The 20,120-nt window shown below is 36.4% G+C and overlaps 1 protein-coding gene across 10 annotated transcripts in view; it reads right to left on the bottom strand.

Moving 5' to 3' along the window:
* DZIP3 (DAZ interacting zinc finger protein 3) overlaps positions 1-20,120 on the bottom strand; it is a 144,704-nt gene that overhangs the window by 115,583 nt on the left and 9,001 nt on the right. For 8 of the 10 annotated variants that reach the window (XM_010838572.1, XM_010838579.1, XM_010838580.1 and 5 more), the window contains 4 exons: positions 13,937-14,038; positions 10,077-10,146; positions 7,557-7,712; positions 1,915-2,031 (listed from right to left, as the gene is read on the bottom strand). In XM_010838572.1, the coding sequence (XP_010836874.1) occupies positions 1,915-2,031; positions 7,557-7,712; positions 10,077-10,146; positions 13,937-13,968 (375 nt within the window). In that variant the 5' untranslated portion in view covers positions 13,969-14,038. Of the gene's footprint in view, positions 1-1,914; positions 2,032-7,556; positions 7,713-10,076; positions 10,147-13,936; positions 14,039-15,677; positions 15,717-16,012; positions 16,056-20,120 lie in introns of those variants that run through there. The other 2 variants (XM_010838573.1, XM_010838574.1) reach the window with 2 other exon arrangements.

The following is a 20,120-nucleotide window of genomic DNA, read 5'->3' as shown; positions in this document are numbered from 1 at the left end:
TAGATAATAACAAATACCCAAGTATCTACCATCCAGCTTAAAAAGCACAAGGATCTCTTAACAAAGTCTTTTACTGTTCATGGGTGCTTTTGTTATAATACTGGAGTGGGGTGCCATTGCCTTCTCCGTTATGAACCAAACTTTGTCATAAACAAAGTTTATCACTTATTTAATGAAAAATTGAAACACAAATATTTCCTTCATGTCCTCCTTCAGAGGACCTTCCCGACCCAGAGCTCAAACCTGCATCTTTTGTCTCCACCATTGGCAGGCAGGTTCTTTACCACTAGTGCCATCTGGAAAGCCCTTATTTAAAAACAGCCTATGCCAAATTAGAGATGGAGAATATAGATTGGGCATTAGGAAGAGTGAGGATGGTAAAAGGTATATGTGACTGTAAAGGGGCAGCAAAAGATTTTCATGGTGATGATACAGTTCTTTTATCATGATTGCAGCAGTGGTTATAAACATATACACTTGTGACAAAATGGCAGAAACCAATACACACCTGTACATAAAAAACCTTATCATATCTGGCCTGAGAATGCTATCCTTTGAAACACCTGCTTTCAAGTCTGACCCTTGGCTGGTGTCTGGAAATCTGGATTTCAAGAGTGTTACCATTGTTCTCCAACAGGGGTGGCTCACTGTACTTAGACTGTTTGTGCCAAAGAAGCAACTTATGCTGAACATCAGGAAGTTTCTTCTGTGAGTCCGGAATTTTGTTACATTTTAGACAGAAGATCGCAGAAGGCAATGGTACCCCGCTCCAATACTCTTGCCTGGAAATCCCATGGACAGAGGAGCCTGGTAGGCTGCAATCCATGGGGTCGCTAGAGTTGGACACAACTGAGCGACTTCACCTTCACTTTTCACTTTCATGCATTGGAGAAGGAAATGGCAACCCACTCCAGTGTTCTTGCCTGGAGAATCCCAGGGACAAGGGAGCCTGGTGGGCTGCTGTCTATGGGATCGCACACAGTCGGACACGACTGAAGCAACTTAGCAGCAGCAGCAGTATATATCATCTCTTAGAACCTATCCTGAAAGTCCTAAAAAAAAGATCATTTTTCCATCTCTGTGTACACCATTGTAATATGGGAGTGGTGTCTTCGGCTACTTTGTTTGATGTCTGGGTAGGCCTTGCTTGAAGATAACTCTAATCCATCTTCTACACGTATGCAAAACTTAGCTTACTTTACTGACCCAATTATTCAAAGAACTGCCTTTTCCTTTTATGTCCTGTTCTATTGGTTCTTATTTTTTAAGCAATGTTTATGTTTCCTCAGATTTTTCTCTATTTCTAAAGTATCATTTGACCTCAAATATATGTCTTGTCAATTGTATCTCACATGATTACACAGATAATAGAAGTTCCAATTTTTACAAATACAGAAATATCAGTAGAATTATGTATAGAAAGGATAAACAAAAGGTCCTATTGTATAGTAAAAGGAACTGTATTCAACATCCTGAGATAAATCATAATGGAAAAAATATAAAAAAAGTATATATAACCAAATCATTTTGCTGTACAACAGAAATTAACACACTTCAATTAAAGAAATATCAGTAAAAAGAAGAGATGTCTATTAATCAGGAGGAAAGGAAGAAGTAGTTTTTGAAGTTCATAACTCATGTCTGACTGGGAAAGCCCATTTATACTAGTTCAAAGTTCTCTATTTAAGATGAACAATTTTATGGTAGGAAAGGAAACTAGAATAGGCTCATTAAAGAGATGAGGTCATGAGAAAGTACAAGACAAATGCAAGAAATCAATTTATATGTATTTCTAGAGGTAAGTAAGGAAAATACAAATTGGCCTACACCTTAAAATAAGCATATACTGGATGCTCTCTCATTGAAAAATGTTGTCAAATACACTATTTCAAACTTCCAAAAGAAAACACTTACAGTATAATTAGTAGCTTGAATGTTCTTAAGTGCTGCTTCTAGTCGTGTTATTAAGAAACGTAAGGTCAAAGCAGGAACAATTTCCTCCCCATTCTGGCTATTGGCTGCAACTTCTCTCTGTGAAAAATAATTTGGTCAAAAATTTCCTTAAGTTACAACAAATATCAACATTTATTTTTATTAAACAAATAATATATGCTAATCATAGAAAATCTAAAGAATAAAGAGGCCTTAAAAAAATCCACACAACCTAGACAAAACTGTTCTTATATTTGTTTGTTTTTAAGGATTTGACAAATCTTTATAACTACTTCCTCAAAATACTAAATACCAACTTTGCAAAAGAATTGGTAACGTCCACTCCTACTTCAGAGGAAAAGTCATAATCCCACTTCCTTCTGATACCTTCTATTCTCTAACATAGCTAAAAACTTCTTTCCAGCCCTAAAACTCTAGTAAGCAGGAAGGCTGGCTTTAAAAATACCAACACCAGGGCAAATCATCTTATGCTGTCATCTAATTGAAACCAAGTTAATATATAAATTATGTACCATAGTTTGTTACTTACCTGGATGAAATAAAGGAAGACCTATGTCTTATCTCTGTGTCCATTCCCCAATGCCTTGTACCCCAAAGTGCTTGGCTTAAATTACATTTGGAAATTTAATCTATACTTTAACTCAGTTTCCAGTTTCCAATATTCTCCAGTTCTTCTCCTAGGTTAACTAGATACTTTACTTCAGTCTCCATAACATTCAATTTTCTCTATCAAAACACATCCCTAGATAAAGTAATACAGCATCATCTTTTTAAATAGTGTCTACACATTGACATTTTCCAAATTCATATTTTGAGCTCAGAACTATCATCTGAATTTCAGACTCATCTAACTCATATACTCAAGAATATCTCTTGAATCTGAGAAGGTATATAAAACATAACACTGAAGCTCTACCTTTGCCAAACAGTTTAGGTAGTTTCAGAGCAATCCTCTCAATCAGAACTTTAAAAAGCTGAATAAAGTACAATTTTTTTTTTTAATTTTGAAAGCAATGGACTACCAAGGCATTAAAATCTATGGGGCCAACATGCAAGAGAGAAGGAAGGCCCAGAGACAAGAGACTGATTTTGCAGCCACTTTTTTTTCTTAATGCAACTGCTGTATTCAGTTGTGGCTGAGAGGTTGAAATGCTAGGCAAAGCTTTCAACAAAGTTGTGGAGCTGGGAGGGAAATTGGGAGTGTATGACCTACCAAGGAACAGGGTCCCTGGTAAACACCTTATTCTTTTGGTTAGAATCCTGAAGAAATTTACCCTTAGAGTAAAAGTGTCTGTTTTGGTTCCAATTGGAAGCAGACCCTAACACAAAGATATGAATGCAAGTACTTTATTTGACAGGTGCAGAGAACAATGGTAGTGGAGTGAAGAAGGGAATCAGGGAAGAGAAAGCAGGCTTTAAATTAACAGGTGTGTTATTAAGCTAGTTACCACAGTGGCTCACTAGGGTTAATACAACAGAAACCATTGAAAAATTCAACCTCAGTATTATTCAACTTAAGGAGAGAGAGAACTGGGATTTTTTATATAGTAATTCCCCAGGCTTATTGATGGTGTGCTTTCTGAGGTCAGGGAGAGTACTAATTCCTTGAGATCTCTAAAATTCTGTGAGAATTATAGCTTTCTGCAGTTCCAGGTGGCACAGTGGTAAAGAATATTTTTGCCAATGCACAAGACTCAGGAGATGTGGGTTCAATCCCTGGGTGGGTAGATCCTAGGAAATGGCAACCTGCTCACAGTACTCTTCCTGGAAAATCCCATAGACAGAGAAGACTGCTGGGCTACAGTCCACGGGGTTGCAAAGAGTTGGACACGACTGAGTGACTAAGCATGCATGCATGCAGTTTCAGAAAAAAAAAAAAAAAAAGCCTGAAGCATAGAGATGTAGATACTGAAAATTAGAAACTGTCCAGAGCATACTGAAATGATTCAAGGGACCAAGGAGTATGGGCAGGGCACCAACAGTATCTGCTACAAAGGGTAAGCCACAAACAGACACTTTATAGAACAGAAGTGAAACTTGGAATCATCTCAGTCCCTAGCTAAATTAAGTGATCTGTAAGAAAAGCACAAATAATCATTACTAAGAAAGATTCTGCCTTGTTTTTCTAGTTATTCTCAAAAGAAGGTTGCCTGAAACCAACCCAGGCAGCCATTGTAAGTACCAGAATTCTGTATTGACTTATAACAAACATATTTCAGGTGAAACATGGTGATTTGACATTTTTCTTATGACATCCTCATAAAATGATGACTGCAATACCACCAGTTACCATTCATCATTATACAAACTTGTTATAATATTATTGACTATATTCCTTTGGTGTATATTATATCCCCTTGACTTATTTATCTTACAGCTGTAAGTCTGTATCTCTTAATCCCCTTCAGACAAAGTAGATGACTATGGAATTTGTATTGAAGCTTTCATGTTCATTTATTTATGAGTTTGGTTATTTTTGCCTTTTTTCTTAACATTCTTACCAGGCATTTGTTTTATTCTATTTCATTAGATTTGGCTATCTTTATTCTTTTTTTAAACTCTGCTTTTAATTTGCTGTTCTTTCTTTAAACTCTTGAATTTTGTTTAGATGACTGGTATTCAACCTTACTTCTTTTTCTACTATATGCATTTCAAGCTACAAATAATCCTTGCAGCACAGCTTTTATCTAACAACACAAATTATGATACATGTTTTTCATATATTTTAGTTCTAAAATGTATCTAATGTCCAATGTGCTAACTTACTTGACCCCTAGATTAACTAGATTAGAGGTATATATCTTAATTTAGGAACAATGATTTTCTAGTTTGTATATCTATAACTAATTTCTAAATCAACTGTACAAATGTTAGAGAACATGCTCTGCATGTTTTGATTCTTTGAAATTTGATGAGACTTGCTTTATGAACTAGCACACGGTCAATTTTTGTAAATATTCTATGTGTATTTAAAAAGAATATATTTTTTGTCACTGTTGGGTTCAATGTTACATATATATAAATGAATTACACCAAATAAATTAGACTACATTTGCTACAGTTCTACTAGCTTTGTGTTCATGTTCTATCACTTATTAAGACAGCTGTGTTAAAATCTCCCTCTGGGACTGCTGATCGGTTCATTTCCCCTTTAGTATTATCAATTCCTGTTATCTTATACATAAAATTCCTGAATATATTTGGGTCTACTTCTGGAATTTCTCTTCTATTTTCCAGACTTGTCTGTAGAGTCAAGAGCAAGTAACACAATCTTTTAGTTATTAGAGCTTCACGGTAAGTTTTAACATCAAAGTGGGCAAACTCCCAGCCCTTTGTTTCTACAATGCTTTCATAATTTTTTGGCTATTCTTCCTTTAATTTCTGATTTGAACTTTAGAATTAGCTTTTAATAAATAGAAAACCCTCTTGTTATTTTTCTTGGAATTTTGTGATATTTGTAAATTTTAATTTCAGGAAAATTGGCATCTCTATCACACTGTGTCTTCCTATATCTATTGCTTCCCATTCAGGTCTTCATACCTTACTTTTTAATAAAGTCTTAGAAATTTTTACATATTGTTTTAATATAGTATTTATCTCTAAACTTAAATGTGAAAAAAATTGGTGTTTCGTGGTACCTGCTACAATGTAGATTCCCAGACCTACCCCCATAGATTTTCATTCTTTGAGACTAGTATCGGGGTCAGAACAGGTTCATGTAAGTGGCTTAGAAAAAACTTTGAGAAACACCAATTTATTTCTTGTGTACTTCTTAAGTGTTTTCCTGGGTACTTTATCTTTTTTGTTGCCATCAGTAGTACTTTTCTTTCATTCTTACCTTCTAATTAGCTATTGTTTATATAATAAGGCTACTGATTTCTATTTCATATTGTGGTTTCTAGGTGATTTTCAAAAGATGAGAGGGAAAAAGTGGCATTATTCCATCAATTTCAATCCAGAATTCATATTTGTGGTATATTACCTCAGTTAAGGTTATAATTGTACATAAAGTCTTTGGATATTTTTAGAGCTTTTTTGAATTTTTAATCATAATAGTATTAATTTGTTTCATGGAAATAATTAATAATATATTCTTGCACAGAAAAAATAAATGTGGCCTTTTCAGGACACCTATGGTGTTGTCTCCTTCCCCCAATTAACTGTCACAAAGAAGAGTAGATAATCATTTTCTTTAACTTTGGGAAATTTCATTAATTTACAAACTAATGGCCATCTTGTGTCAAAAGCTTCACAAATTATCTAGAAAAACTATAAGATGCAAATCAACAATCTATTCTCTAGAATATTTATCTCATTAAAAATCCAGAAGTCTTATTATTTTCTTTACATTTTATATTTTTAAAAAGCCATCAGCATTTTACAAATTTGGAAAACTGAAAGCAGTTCCCTCTTCCAGAACAGTATGTTGCCCATTATTAGAATTCAACCCTAGACCTTATAAGCTAGTAATAGCTTATAAGCTACTAACCCACATCCTTACTATTACTCTTGAAAGCCTAGCATCAATTTTATTTAATTAATAAAAGTCTAAGCTGAAACCAAAGCCCTTCATAAGGTGTAAGATAGTTTCAAGAACTTAGTGTCACTGTTATAGTAAAGAAAGAAGGAAAGAAAGGGAAGGAAGAGGACAGAAAGAGGAAAGGGAGAGAGAGAATGAGAATGGATGGGAGGGAGGGAGGAAGGGTCATTGTAAAGTAATAAGAAATACAAATATTGATCTGTCCCCAGTTCCTGCCAATATTTGGTCTTTGACTCTGGTTCTAGGCACATAGCTCCTAAAACCCATGGAATTTCCTGGATGATAGGGAAGACAGTGTCTTTTGTTCTAAAGTGGTAACTCTTGGTGGACTCCTGGATGGACACTTGGGCACCAGAAAGATCAAGCCATGATTAGAAATTTGGAACTTTTAGCACCATACCCCTAAAGAGGAGAGGGAAGCTGGAAGATAAATTAATAATTAATACATCAACATACCTTCATGATGAAGTCCCTGTAAAAATTCTAAGATTATGGGGTTTGAAGAACTTCCCGTTTGTACATGCCAGGAGAATGGTGAACCCGAACTCCAAAAGGAGAGAAGTTCCTGAACTTGAGACCCTTCCTTGCCCTATGTATCTCTTCATGTGATTGTTCAGCTGTATCCTCTATAAATCACATCCTTTATCATGTAATTAAATGGTAAATGTGTTTCCCCTAGTTTTGTGAGCTGTTCTAGCAAACTACTGCACTCAAGAGGGATCATAGCTGAGTATACAAGTGTTCACTGACTGGCCAATGGATAGCCAGCCAGTCATAAGTACTGGGAAAATAGAGGACAGGTGATTGGCATCTGAAGGGGAGCAGTCTTAGACTGGGCTCTTAACTTGTGGGATTGGATGATAACTCTAGGTAGATAGTGTCAGAACTGAAGTGACTTGTAGGACATCCAGAGAATGCTGGAGAATTGACTGGTGTGGGACTAAAGCCACATATTTAGTGTCAGAAGTGGTGTGAGTATGACAGTAGTGTGACAGTAAAGGAACACAGTGTGTCATATATAGAGAGCTATACTTCTGCCCCAAATACCAAATGATTATCTTACCTGCATAGTTTGGAAGGAAAAATCTTCTTGTAAGAACTTCTTGACATGAGGAACCACACCTTTTGGTAGAGTGTTAATTGCATTCAATAATTTCTTCACTTCTAATAGTAGGTTACCAGGGACAAGATCAGTAGGTGTGTCATTTTCCTGTTTGTCCTAGACAACATTTTTTAAAATTTACACCATTATTCATGATCTTATTTACTCCAATATTAAAACCAGTTGACATATTTTTTTTAAAGTACCTTTCCATGCTATATGTGATCACTTTGACAGACTACAGAAAATCCCCATAAGACATTCTCTCTGTTCTCAAGGAATGTAAAACACAGCCAGAAGTTTAAGATCAAAACTCTAGAAGGTTTAATTTACGGAAGCCCATTATAAACGCATTTATAAGTTATAAACAAAGCATAGATTCAAAGATGGGAATAATTATATCTTCTTTTATTGTGGCAGGATGGGAAACATGAATGATTTTAGGCTTAAATGTGAATTAAGCCTCAAAAAATGATTGCCCTTGAGAAATACACAGCATGTAGTGAATTGGTCCATTTAAAGGCATAAAAAATGCTAAGTTTAAAATATTAAATAGGTTATTCTACAAAATAATATGAAAAGTATCTCCAACAGTGCTTTTTACATTCTGTGACTAATGCTTCAGCTACTACATACAGCAATTTGAAAATGAATGCAGTTGTAATACTTTAAATTATAATTAATTAGCACAATATAATCTACACCTAACCTCAATTCAGTCAGAGCTGAATAAATAGTAATAATCTTGGGACTTCAGGAACTGATCCTTGTAGACTTAATAAAGCTGTAATTAATGGTTAACTGATAGCTATATAGTCAAGTCTTGCTGAATTTTCTATTAACATTAATTGTGAGAAACGAGTGGGCAACAGAAATGAATAAATGTCCTGGAACGGATGGATGATGGCCTTCCTTCAAACCTTAACAAGATACCACAGTTCTTACACCCTGCTGAAACTTTGGGATTATGAATATGCAGCCACTGACCTATGTATATAAAAACATTTTTACTGCAGAGGCCACGTAGAGTCACTGAGAAGGCAAAACAATCACTGGTATGGGGTGACTCTGACTGCCAGGTTTCTAATAGACCTGGAACTACTCAGAAAAAAATAAGGTCTAATGCAGGACTCCTCCTCCTCCTCCTCTCCCCTTCTGGGTTTGAGTCTTAAATTGAGATTCCTTCACCACCTACAACACCAAACAAATACATCTTGCATTTTATGGTACACTTCATTATATTTACATGCAAAAATGTAGGAAATGTTAACAGTTTGCTAAATCTCAGTAAGGACTATATGTGTTCACTGTATTCTTACAACTTTATTGGTAGGTCTGAAATATTTCAAAATGTTAATTAAAAAGAGCTTCTAAAAAATAACCAAACAAACTTTTACAAAGAATGATCATTGTCAACAGTGCATGTATTTCAAAGTAAAGATCAATTCTGCAGTCAAAGTCATTGCAGAATCATCTAATTATCAAATTGGTACACAAGTAAGATCATGGCATGAATAAAATATTTTCAACAGGAAATACTATAAGCTTCATGTTTGTTAAATAATCTTATTATAAACACAATTTAATTTTTAAGTTGTCAAAATAGTTGGTACTCAATCTATTTTTGCAAAATAGATTTAGCATCTAAGCCAAAGTCAACTTAAACTTTCTACCTCCTTTGCCCATGTGTTCTGAAATCTATATCTAGAAATGGCTTTTCTGGATCCAGTCCCCCTAGACCAAGTGTACATCCCTATGTATATTTGTACATGTTGTATCTTCTCTGCAACATTATTTTAATAACCTTATGCAGGTGAATACTATAGTTATGTTATGTTTATATATTTTTCTAAGTTACTAGACAACTTTTATAAACTTTATTAACAAGTGGACATCATTCATTGTATAAAACTATGTCGAAAGTAAAAACTGCATTAAAAAGAATCTATCAAACAAATATCTCTCATCAAGGCTTCACTAAATATAAATACATATGGCATTCACAAATGTATCTTTTAATCTACTATAAAGTCTATTGTTGCTGGTAACAAGCACTTTGTATTAGTGTATAATTAAGTTATTCATTTAGAACTGGAGGTTCTGATAGTAAAAATAAAAAGAGGAAAAAGAATTAACTTCCGAAACATATCAACGAAATTTCTTACTAAATAAAATTCTTTGTGTATGTTTTCTTGCTATGTGTATAGTGTTCATCTTGTTTGAATTTTGCTTAAAAGGATAAATAAGAGATATCTTAAAACTGATTATTGTGATGTTTCTGGGCAAGTCAATTCACTTATCTACTAATTTTAACTTACAGTGAGGATGGATGTTTATAATAACTTTGAGACACAAATATCAATTATGAAAAAAAGATTTAGTGATGACCACATAGGTAGGAAAACTTTTAGCAGATAATTAAACTGATTAGATTTAGTATTCTATTCTTACACAACATTAGTTAACTAAATTTTCTCTTACCAGTTGATCAGTTGATTTGTCTATTTTTTTCTTGGTTTCCTCTGTAGCCTGCTCTTCCAGAGGAAGATGCCTATTTTAAATGAAAAAGAAAGGTATATTCAGAGCATCTCTTTACAAAGAACACAATTAAAAATTTTTGATGAATTTTTGCCTGTATTAGTAAAGACTCTAACATATGAATTTTTGCCTGAAAGTTTCAAAAGTGTAAACAATACGTACCAAAGCCTGGTAATAGTGGTACATGCTATCTCTCTTTAAGGACTCACGACAAAGAAAAGAAATTATTCCAAGTCCTTACTGGATGGTGGCAGAGAGAACAGAAAACTGATGTAAAAAAATTTTCATCTTTAACAAATACACAATAGATCAAAATAATGGGAAAAATTAACTTTATAGCACTGTTTCAGTGTAAAGGAAAAAAAAGATTGATATTTTGTTTTGTGTGTGCAGGTGTGTGTGTGTTTATGAAAATAATTAAGGTTTGGGAAGTGTCTATCTTACATAGTTTTTTTTTCCAGCTTCTTAGCATCAAGATTATCTGGTTTTCCAAAGTGGCTTTTGTAACTGAAATAGAACAGTATCATATTTAGAAATTATTTAACTATTTCTGTAGAAAGGAATAACAAGTTTTGCTTTTGACATGTACTTGAAATGTGAACATATGCAGTATTGTTTATTGAACCAAAAATTTATTTATAAAATTGCTTTTGCCTGCATACAGAACCATGACACAAGATCTGAGAACCATAACATAGGGTCATATATGATTTATATAATCTGCTTAATTCTATATTCTAGCAGAGAGAAAACTGAGGGAGAAACCTCAACTGATTTATTCAGAATTGTACTTTGTACAATTGATTTATTCAGAATTGTACTTTGTAAATATCCTATTTCACTTTACATTTATATACTCATTTGACTGACAATCATTTATCATCCACTATGTGCTAACTGATTTTGTCAGGGAAAACTGGGACAGATAAACAGTATAGAACTGTCTACACAGTGAACATTACAACAAAAGCTGATTTATACACACAAACAATATTTCACAACAGGAGTCAGTGCCCTTTAAAATGTCATGGTAAAAAGAAACCTGTTAACCATTTTTTCCTGCACTTCTAAGCCCCATTCCAAAGGGAACACAAGGCATTTGTGTTATCAAGGAATGAAAAATACTAAGCAGTCTTCTGAAGCCTGTTAAGGTTTGAGAGAGTACAAAATGTTCTTGAAAGGTATATTATACCTGTTGACTCCACTTCAGGATCATTTATTCCTTAACCCAGTAGTTCTCAGTCCCAGATTTTAATGCATATTAAAATTATCTGTGAAGCTCTGGAAACATCCAGATGTCCAAACCCTACTTTAGAACTTCTTAAACAAAAGTGTGGAACATGAACTTCGATATGTTCCATCGGTTCCATAACAAATTTTGATGTGAAAATTTGACTAATCTGCACTTGCTCCACAACATTAAAAGTGCTCTAATAAAAGTTGCTAATGAAATTCTATTTGCTACTCCAGTAGCTTTGTCTTGGGTCCTCATTTAGTGACCCTTTCTGTATTATTTAACATAATACATCATATATTCCAACCCTCCTTGAAAACCTCTACATCCTTTGCTGCTATTGTTTCTTCTCCTAGCCCCTCAGCTGTCCACTTATCAGTTTGTACCACTGGCTAGCCCTCTTCCTTTCATTTACCTTAATATTATTTTAATAATATTTACATAGAACTGCATATGTTAACACTATCAAACCATGCTCCCCATGTCTTAGATCAGGATGGTACCCCAGTGGTCATATATGGCATCTACTTTATTCTATTGATGGGTAAATTAATGCCCAGAGAAGTCATACACTAGAAAGCAGCAAAGCTAAAACAAAGTGCAAGACTAGTATTTTTTTTTTTTTTTTTGCTCTTCTGCTACTTCTACCATCTGTGTACTTTACTCTGCTGCTAGGAAAAGCTGAAATTTTGCTATAATAATAAACCTGAAATATACATATATAGCATATAGTAATGTTCCATATTTAGCCCTCTTTCTCCTTACTACATTTTCTATTTAAATCAATCTCATTTATGCCCATGAATAAACACCCTCAAATAGGAATCAGGTTCTTCTTATTCACTATTTTTACCTTCAAGTCTCCAGCTCAACATCTGATATAAAGTAGGTACTCAAATATTTATTGAATGTATGAATATACAAACAAATAAGTAAGCAAACTTCCATGAATTCAAATAATAACCCATTCCAATGATTCACAAATCTGTATCTGCAACCTTAATTGTTCTTTGATGTTACAGCTACATATTTCCATCCACCTATTTGACAATCTCCATAAGACTATCTTAGCAACACCTCAATCTGTTCATAGCTAAAGTTGAACTCATTATCTGTCCTCACTTACTTTCTCAACACACATTAAAACTGTTCTCCTTTTGTGATCTCCATGTTACTTAACAGTACATATTTCCTTGTGATCATTACAAACCTTCAACCTATCTTTACTTCTCCTCTGCCCCTTTTCTCATAACTCTGAACAAAATAAAGCTAACTCATCAGGAGTCAAACTCCTCCCCAATAATTTATCTTAAATACTTTTTTCTTGCTGTTTCCTCAGCTAAACAACCTCCCATGTGCCCTGCTTCTACATTCATCAAAAGCTATCTTTATCCTTTAAAGCTCAGTCCAAATGTCACCTTGTAAAAACCCACTGAACCCCCCCATCAATTAGTGTTTCATTCTATATACAGGCACAGCATTTCTACTATAATACTTACGTGTGGATTTTGCCTAAATATAAAACAACTTTTTATATATCTTCTGACTATATTATAATTCTAAGTTGTTGTTCAATTGCTAAGTCATGTCCAACTCTTTGCAACCCCGTGGACTGTAGCACACCAGGCTCCTCTGTCCTCCACTATCTCCAGGAGATTGCTCAAATTCATGTCCATTCAGTCAGTGATGCTATCTAAGTACAGATATTTTATTTTAGTCTTATTCCCTAAGTGTCAAGGAGGTAATTAAATATTTGCAAAAACAACACATTGCTTATTATATGAGATAGGGCAAGGTGAGAAGGAGACCTCCAATACTAACCAGCTCTTTGCTATTTTATGGGAAAGGTCTAAGCAGGATGAACTTTCCCTAATTGGAGGGGAGAGATTGACATTTAGCCTAGGCCCAGTTGAACCACTTAGTAGTCTTCTGTGTTATACTAAGGATACTTTATATAAAATGGAAAAAATAATAGCATTCCCTCTTAGAGTCGTTATGAGGTTTATATGGGTTAAAGTTTGTAAAAGCATTCAAAACAATGTGTGGCAGAAAGTAAGTCTATTTAGTGTTTCTTTCTCAGTCGTGTCCAACTCTTTGCGACCCCATGGACTATACCCAGCAAGACTCCTCTGGTCATGGAATTCTCCAGGCAAGAATACTGGAGTGGGTATCCATTCCCTTCTCCAGGGGATCTTTCTGACCCAGAGATCAAACATAGGTCTCCCACATTGCAGGCAGATTCTTTACCATCTGAGCCACTAAGGAAGTCCCAAATCTAATTAAATGCTTGTTAAATGATAAATAAAACATTACTTTGTTGTGAATGTCCCCAGTGTGGCAAGCTATGGCACATCAACTCTTAGCTATTGAGTCAGGGTCTAAGTCCTTAGAGAAATCTTTTAAAATTAGATTTTACCCAGTTTACATCCTCTACTAAAAAACTGTTAAGTTGTCTTGAAATATAAGGGTATCTCATTCACACTAGCTTCTCAAAATTTTCTGAGAAAGGCAAATGTTGTGTTTTTAGAATGTAACACCTACAGTCAGTTTTTGTCAGCCCATCCCTTACCTCACAAAAAATTCTTCTGGTAGAGAATCCATGCTGCATAATATTCTTATGCAAATCTTATTCGAAGGCTTGAAGACTGACTTTTACGACTGCTGTTTAAAGCTGTAAGGAAAGTAATGTTTTTAGTAGGAGGGTAGGAGGATTTCATTCTTTTTCCCCACTACTTAAATAATATATAATTAAAGAAAATTTTGAAACTGCTATAAAAGAAAGTGAAATTACATATTTTCATCATCTAAACATAAATAATATAAATCATTGCCTATGTTTTAATATACAAGCATATGTATATTTTACCAATTTATAATCATATTGAATATGGAATACACCACAGTAGCTTCTTCACTGAATTATATCAAAAGCACTTTTCATGTTATTTTATACTCCTAGTAAACATTCTCAATGGCTACATAACAATTGATTGACTGCGGTTTCCTTAGCCACTTCCGGATAGTCGAACATTTAGTGTTTCCCATTTTTTCAATAAATAATTAGTACTGTGATAAACTCCATTGCCTGTAATGGGATTAATTCCTTACTATAAATCCTCAGAAATAGATTTCCTAGGTCAAAGACACAAATACTTTAAGCTTCTAGGTGCATATTGCTAAATGGCTTCCCAAATGGTTTGTAATAATTTATTTCCCAGTTATAAGAAGTACCTCTTTAACACAATCTTTTTTTTTTAATTGAAGGATAACTGCTTTACAGAATCATGTTGGTTTCTCCCAAGCCTCAACATTTCTCTTAGTCTAAAAATAATATTTTGGAGAAGGAAATGGCAACCCACTCCAGTATTAAAAATCCCATGGATGGAGGAGCCTGGAAAGCTACAGTCCATGGGGTCGCAAAGAGTCAGGCACGACTGAGCGATCTCAAAGAAAGACAGAAAAAATAACATTTAGCTACTTTTCTTCAAAATTGTATGAATCTCCATTAATAGGAGACGAGAGACGTGAAGAACTCTTGCATATTCTCTGATTCAAATATCACTGGATGTTGTGGGTGTTTCCTGAAAGAATAAAAAAAAAAAAAACTGTGGCAAAATAAATGAAAACTAAAGGGGAATAAAGTATCATTAGCGTATCTACCGGAGAAGGCAATGGCACCCCACTCCAGTACTCTTGCCTGGAAAATCCCATGGATGGAGGAGCCTGGTGGGCTGCAGTCCATGGGGTTGCTGAGGGTCGGACACAACTGAGCAACTTCACTTTTACTTTTCACATTCATGCACTGGAAAAGGAAATGGCAGCCCACTCCAGTGTTCTTGCCTGGAGAATCCCAGGGACAGAGGAGCCTGGTGGGCTGCCGTCTATGGGGTCGCACAGAGTCGGACACGACTGAAGTGACTTAGCAGCAGCAGTAGCAGCATATCTACATCTTTTATTATTACTCTCTAATTTAACTATCCCAAAGCCAATTCTTCCAAAGTCAGTCCCATTTGATCTCTTTTACTGAGGGTTCAGGTCTCCAAATTCTATTGCCCTCTGTTACGCTGGCTTCCCTTTCTGGTCCCACTGTACACAAGCTGAAGAAGAATTACAGTAAAAGTATATAACTATTGCATGGTTCAGTTCAGTTCAGTCACTCAGTCATGTCCAACTCTTTTCGACTGCATGGACTGTAGCACACCAGGCCTCCCTGTCCATTACCAATTCCCAGAGATTACTCAAATTCATGTCCACTGATTCCGTGATGCCATCCAATCACCTCATCCTCTGTCGTCCCCTTCTCCTCTCACCTTCAATCTTTCCCAGCATCAGGGTCTTTTCAAATGAGTCAGCTCTTCACATCAGAGCATGGTGCTCTGGGACAAAGAAAGAAATTATTCTATCTATATTCTGTATTTGACTTAGCTTCTCTGTTCCTTGGTGGCTCGGATGGTAAAGTGTCTGCCTACAATGCAGGAGACCTGAGTTCGATCCCTGGGTGGGGAAGATCCTCTGGAGAAGGAAATGGCATCCCAATCCAGTACTCTTGCCTGGAAAATCCCATGAGAGGAGCCTGGTAGGCTACAGTCCATGGGGTCTTACAAAGTCGGACACAACTGAGAGACTTTACTTCCTGTTGGCTCACCTGGTAAAGAATCTGCCTGCAATGCGGGAGACCCAGGTTCGATCCCTGCGTCGGGAAAATCCCCTGGTGAAGGGAATGGCAACCCACTCCAGTATTCTTGTCTGGAGAATCCCATGGACAAAGGAGCCTGGCAAGCTACAGTCCATGGGGCTGCAAAGAGTCAGACACGACTGAGCCAGTAACACATACCAGTTCTAAGTTACACAAAAAGGCTTGAGAAACAAGGATAATTCTCTAACAATTCAATGCTAGCTGATATTTCTTAATCAGAGTACAAATGCAAAGATTTACAGACTTCCACTAAACTCCATCATTTACAATGGAGCTTTCTAACACCCATTTCCTGCCCATACCTAATAAAACACTTCTTGCTGTCAGTATTTACATAACTCGCCTATACAATATAGTTCTCCTAGGTATATTATTTTCTACTTTTAGTCTTATTTCAAAAACTCAGTATACAAAGTCATGTCTATTAAAATGTGTGTTCTCTATTCAAATACAAAGATACAAACTAAAGCCAATAATGAAGCAGAGAAAGGTTGGATAAAACTTGCTATTCTTTCACACAAACTCAGATCTGCTTTATCTCTTAATAAAGCTGTACAGAAAAGGACATGGCTTTGAAAATTGTAGGACTGTGATCAAACTGTTTTTATGGTTTCTTTAGCCTCCCTGTTATTTTAATTAAAAAAAAAAAAACAACTGACATTTCATAGCCAGAGCATACAAAGTATGCCTCTCCCAGACAAAATAATCCTCTCATTTTCTGAATTTAAAAACTCAGGCCTGGATATTCCCCTTTATGATAAGCTCTCCTTCAGTTAGTAGCTGTTTGCATAGATCATAGTGAGGCTGAAAGGGAGGAAAACCCTCTGGCAATAAGGCAGAGAGAATGGAAGGCCTCTACTAAGCTATTCAGTGTACAGTTTGAAAAAGAAAAGATTATAAAATTAATCAATAAATTAAAATGTATTTGGATCCTAAATTAAGAGTTTAAAAAGGCTAATGGCTTTCTTTTTCAGCCTGCTTTAAAATACAACCTGATATCAATCTCTGTGGTGAAAGGTTTTCCAGGAGACAGGATGATTCAGTTAAGTTCACTTGCTCAGTCGTGTCTGACTCTTTGCGACCCCATAGACTGCAGCACGCCAGGCTTCCCTGTCCCTTCACCAACTCCCGGAGCCTACTCAAACTCATGTCCACCACATCGGTGATGCCATCCAATCATCTCATCCTCTGTCATCCCCTTCTCCTCCTGCCTTCAATCTTTCCCAGCATCAGGGGCTTTTCCAATGAATCGGTTCTTCACATCAGGTGGCCAAAGTATTGGAGTTTCAGCTTCAGCATCAAACTTCCAGTGAATACTCAGGACTGATTTTCTTTAGGATGGACTGTTTGGATCTCCTTGCAGTCCAAGGGACTCTCAAGAATCATCTCCAACACCACAGTTCAAAAGCATCAATTCTCCAGCACTCAGCTTTCTTTACAGTCCAACTCTCACATTCATACATGACTACTGGCTAAACCATAGCTTTGACTAGATGGACCTTTGTTGGCAAAGTAATGTTTCTGCTTTTTAATATGCTGTCTAGGTTGGCCATAGCTTTTCTTCCAAGGAGCAAGCATCTTTTAATTTCATGGCTGCAGTCACCGTGTGCAATGATTTTGGAGCCCAAGAAAATAAAGTGTGTTTCCATGGTTTCCCCATCAATTTGCCATGAAGTGATGGGACCAGATGCCATAATCTTAGTTTTCTGAATGCTGAGTTTTAAGCCAACCTTTTCACTCTTCTCTTTCACTTTCATCAAGAGGCTCTTTAGTTCTTCCTCACTTTCTGCCATAAGGGTGGTATCATCTGCATATCTGAGGTTATTGATATTTCTCCTGGGCATCTTGATTTCAGTCTGTGCTTCATCCAGCCTGCCATTTCACAGGATGCACTCTGCATATGAGTAGGGTGACAATATAAAGCCTTGATGTTTGATGTACTCCTTTCCCAATCTGGAACCAGTCCGTTGTTCCATGTCCAGTTCTAACCGTGGCTTCCTGACCTGCATACAAATTTCTCAGGAGGTAGGTCAGGTGGTCTGGTATTCCCAGCTCTTTCAGAATTTTCCACAGTTTGTTGTGATCCACACAGTCAAAGGCTTTGGCATAGTCAATAAAGCAGATGTTTTTCTGGAACTCTCTTGCTTTTTCGATGATCCAGCGGATGTTGGCAATTTGATCTCTGGTTCCTCTGCCTTTTCTAAAATAAGCTTGAACATCTGGAAGTGCACGGTTCATGTACTGCTGAAGCCCGGCTTGGAGAATTTTGAGCATTACTTTGCTAGTGTGTGAGATGATGAGTACAATTGTGTGGTAGTTTGAGCATTCTTTGGCATTGCCTTTCTTTGGGATTGGAATGAAAACTGACCTTTTCCAGTCCTGTGGCCACTGCTTTGTTTTCCAGATTTGCTGGCATATTGAGTGCAGCACTTTCACAGCATCACCTTTCAGGATGTGAAATAGCTCCACTGGAATGCCATCACCTCCACTAGCTTTTTCGTAGTGATGCTTCCTAAGGCCCAGTTGACTTCACATTCCAGGATGTCTGGCTCCAGATGAGTGATCACACCATTGTGGTTATCTGGGTCATGAAGACCTTTTTTGTATAGTTCTGTGTATTCTTGCCACCTCTTCTTAATATCTATGGTGAAAGGTTTTCCAGAATTGATCCTTAATCCCATCATTTCCCAGGAGCTGAGCTGCCATGTGGCAAGCCCCACAGGCAAAACCGGCAGCAGTAGCACTTTACAGCCTTTCTTGGGAAGGAAGGTATAAATGCCTAGCAACAGAAAGGAAGCAGCCGGCCTGCAAAGTTACCACTGTACTTCTGAAATAATCAAAAGTTCTCACTATTCTAGAAGAGGCTAAAGGATACTTTTAAAATTAGGGTTGCTGCTAAGTCACTTCAGTCGTGTCTGATTCTGTGTGACCCCATAGACGGCAGCCCACCAGGCTCCCCCATCCCTGGGATTCTCCAGGCAAGAACACTGGAGTGGGTTGCCATTTCCTTCTCCGATGCAGGAAAGTGAAGTGAAAGTGAAGTCGCTCAGTCATGTCCGACTCTTCGAGACCCCATGGACTGCAGCCCTCCAGGCTCCTCCATCCATGGGATTCTCCAGGCAAGAGTACTGGAGGGGGGTGCCAGTGCCTTCTCTGAAAATCAGGGTTAACATGGGGGAAAGGGTGAATCCAGTTTCCCCATGTGTATTCATTTCAGTAGACTTTCCTTGTCAGCAGGAAATGAAACATTTACTCTGCCTTTTTGGAATTGAGGAACTGCCCTTCAACAGGAACTATTCAGGTCTGGCTGGCTGACCACAGGGCAAGCTAAAGTTTAATGTCGATTTAAAGCACACCTTTATCCACTAACCAAAATGATTTTACCTGCATGTTGCTTTACTGGTTGAAAATAAGGTACTGCCATTCATATCCCGAGGCAGCAAAATATCTTTTTTACTGCTGCCCCTTTCTGAGCTTCCATCACCCACTTTTCCTCTCATGGAATTATAACAAGTTTTTTTTAATTTAAGAGTTTCCTTTCCCTATTTTTAAAGCTGTGCTATTCACAAAAAAGTAGGCACAACTATTGTTTATAATTTTTTAATCATTCAAACATTCACCTTGTAGCACTGTCACCTCCTTAAACTGTATATATTTACATTGTCTTTATATTCACTTAAATGCTCATTTTAACTCTTGTTACTTGACCAAGTTAGAGGCTCCACCTGGCCAACAAGTTTACATTTCAATGTATGGGTGGATGTCCTATGGTCCCATGAATTTGCTAGCCTTATCAGTTGTGGCACTTACAGATAACACATTGCCAGGTGGGAAAAGTGCATAATAACAGTGTAAAAAAAGCAGTAAAAATAAAGTTCATTTTTCTTCATGCTACTAGCTTGAAAAAAAAAAAATATTGGGCTGGGTAAATCTTGGTTATGAGAAGTTGTCCTATGCATTTTTAGCATGTTCAGAAACATGCCTAGCTAGCCAGTGTATGACAGTAGCAACTCTCTCTCACCTCAGTCCCATTGTAGCAATCAAAAACATCACCAAA

The sequence above is a fragment of the Bison bison genome, unplaced genomic scaffold, assembly GCF_000754665.1.
Source record: "Bison bison bison isolate TAMUID 2011002044 unplaced genomic scaffold, Bison_UMD1.0 scf7180017864098, whole genome shotgun sequence".
Taxonomy (NCBI): Eukaryota; Metazoa; Chordata; class Mammalia; order Artiodactyla; family Bovidae; genus Bison; species Bison bison.
The sequence above is the reverse complement of the archived record's forward strand: the minus strand, read 5'-3'. Positions and strand labels throughout refer to the sequence as shown.